The sequence below is a fragment of the Austrofundulus limnaeus genome, unplaced genomic scaffold (assembly GCF_001266775.1).
Source record: "Austrofundulus limnaeus strain Quisiro unplaced genomic scaffold, Austrofundulus_limnaeus-1.0 Scaffold2, whole genome shotgun sequence".
In the NCBI taxonomy this organism is placed as follows: domain Eukaryota; kingdom Metazoa; phylum Chordata; class Actinopteri; order Cyprinodontiformes; family Rivulidae; genus Austrofundulus; species Austrofundulus limnaeus.
The window spans coordinates 7,340,003-7,341,816 of record NW_013952404.1 but is presented as its reverse complement, the minus strand read 5'-3'; the positions used below and the strand labels follow the sequence as shown (position 1 = coordinate 7,341,816).

The 1,814-nt window shown below is 34.9% G+C and overlaps 1 protein-coding gene across 1 annotated transcript in view; it reads right to left on the bottom strand.

Moving 5' to 3' along the window:
* Positions 1-484: 484 nt before the first annotated feature.
* mis18bp1 (MIS18 binding protein 1) overlaps positions 485-1,814 on the bottom strand; it is a 10,309-nt gene continuing 8,979 nt past the window's right edge. The window contains exons 12-16 of the mRNA XM_014013934.1: positions 1,586-1,725; positions 1,364-1,506; positions 1,189-1,276; positions 1,059-1,113; positions 485-910 (exon numbers count right to left, since the gene is read on the bottom strand). Coding sequence (XP_013869388.1) covers positions 813-910; positions 1,059-1,113; positions 1,189-1,276; positions 1,364-1,506; positions 1,586-1,725 — 524 coding nt within the window. The 3' untranslated portion in view covers positions 485-812. The remainder of the gene's footprint in view (positions 911-1,058; positions 1,114-1,188; positions 1,277-1,363; positions 1,507-1,585; positions 1,726-1,814) is intronic.

Genomic DNA, 1,814 nt, shown 5'->3' with positions numbered 1-1,814 from the left:
AATATATGAGTTTGTATGTAATGTATGAATATAATATACAAGTTTCACTTTTTAAATGGAATTACTGAAATAAATCTACTTTTTCATGATATTCTAATTTTATGACCAGCACCTGTATATAGCATTGCCTCAAATGTTTATCTTCCACAGAAGACTAAAAAAATATATAACAAACTTATTTTAGGCTGTAGTTATCTTTTCAAAACTGGAATATTGTGCTTTTTTTTTTTTTTTTGGTAATCTTCAGGAATCTCTAAAGTTTTCATCTCTTCTAAAGGTGTGCATTTTTCAGTATTGTTTTCCCACTATGCTTTTGAGTTATTAATGGAAGTCAGTTCCCCAAATTTCGTTTTGGAGTGTTTTAACASTCATCTAAACATCCCTGTGACATTTGGTCCAGATTAAACACATGCTACACTTCCTTTTAAAATAAGTTGTATTAGAAACGTTACGTATAAAAATCGAATGTCACACATGAATAATATTAAACAAAAATAGAACAAAAAGTTTATTATAAAACCACGATAATCATTTCATTGAGAAAATACCCCAAACAAAAATATATTTACAAAAAAGGTTTAATGAAAGTTTGCAGCACTAGTATGTCACCCAAGAAGTCTTTTTAATTCTGTAACTGGCCACGTTTTATACACAACAGAAAAGAAATAGTCTAATTTTTTAGAAACCATTTAAAGACAGTAAAAAATTACCGTTTTTTCTTCAATCTGTTCTTCCTATTTTGATTTAAATGAACAATTTCATAATAAAATATAATAAAATCAGGGAAAAAGACATTTCAGTTCTAAATCCAGTCAGTGGTCTGAAAAGTAGAAGTCTTCTTCCTCTTCACTGTCAGACGGCTCTCCGTTGTTTTCTGGGAACATCTCCCGAATGAAAAATGTATCATATTCTGGTGAATAAAAAAAGTAAAGCAACAATTCAATTAATGCGTAGAATGAAACGTTGCTGTGTGATGTTGTACAATTACTAAGCATTATGTTGTCCATGCTGTGAATATAATCAGCCATGTGAAAGGATCAGCTCATTAGGATGCCCACCTGTATTACCACATCTGCGGACGGCTTTTTTTACTGATGGTGTTGGTGTGAACCTCTGAAAGAAACAAAGGATGTTTATGTGATTTCAGATCCAACTGGTATAAATAATAAACTCTTGAGAAATCAATACCTTTGAAGAATGTGATGTTTTGCAAACATTAAACCGATTCTTTTTAATCCTCTTCTGCAGCTGATAGACAAACTTGTCATCATGATTTCTTTAAAAGCAAAGCAAAGCAAAACAAAACATAAAATAAAGAAAAGGTAAGGTGGTGTTTATCAGTCCTAACAAAGTCATCTCTTACGTGTCCAGAGAGCCGATCATGCCGGGCGTGATATGCAAACACTGAGGCGTCTTCACTTCAGGGAAACGCGAAGACATCGGGGTCTGAGGTTCAAAGTCTGACAGCTCAAAGTCCTGTTCCTCACTCGGACACATGGAGGGAATCTGAGCACCGGCAGATTAATGAGGAAGAGTTAGCGCCTGGACTCTCATCGTAACATCACGGTCACTGAAGGAGACAAACCTCCAAGCGTTTGTTCTGCATGTACGTGGAGCTGAAAGCATCATCAACGTCCTCTTTGGGCAGAGCTTCTAGGAACTGACGCACCTGCTGCTTCCTCTTCAACGTCCCCAACCGAGCAGATATGACCGGCCGCTCCAACACTAAACACAGTTACTCAGTTAAATCCTTTTATTTCATATGATAATAATGACTTGCTATGTAATCTATTATTTATATACAGTATATATAC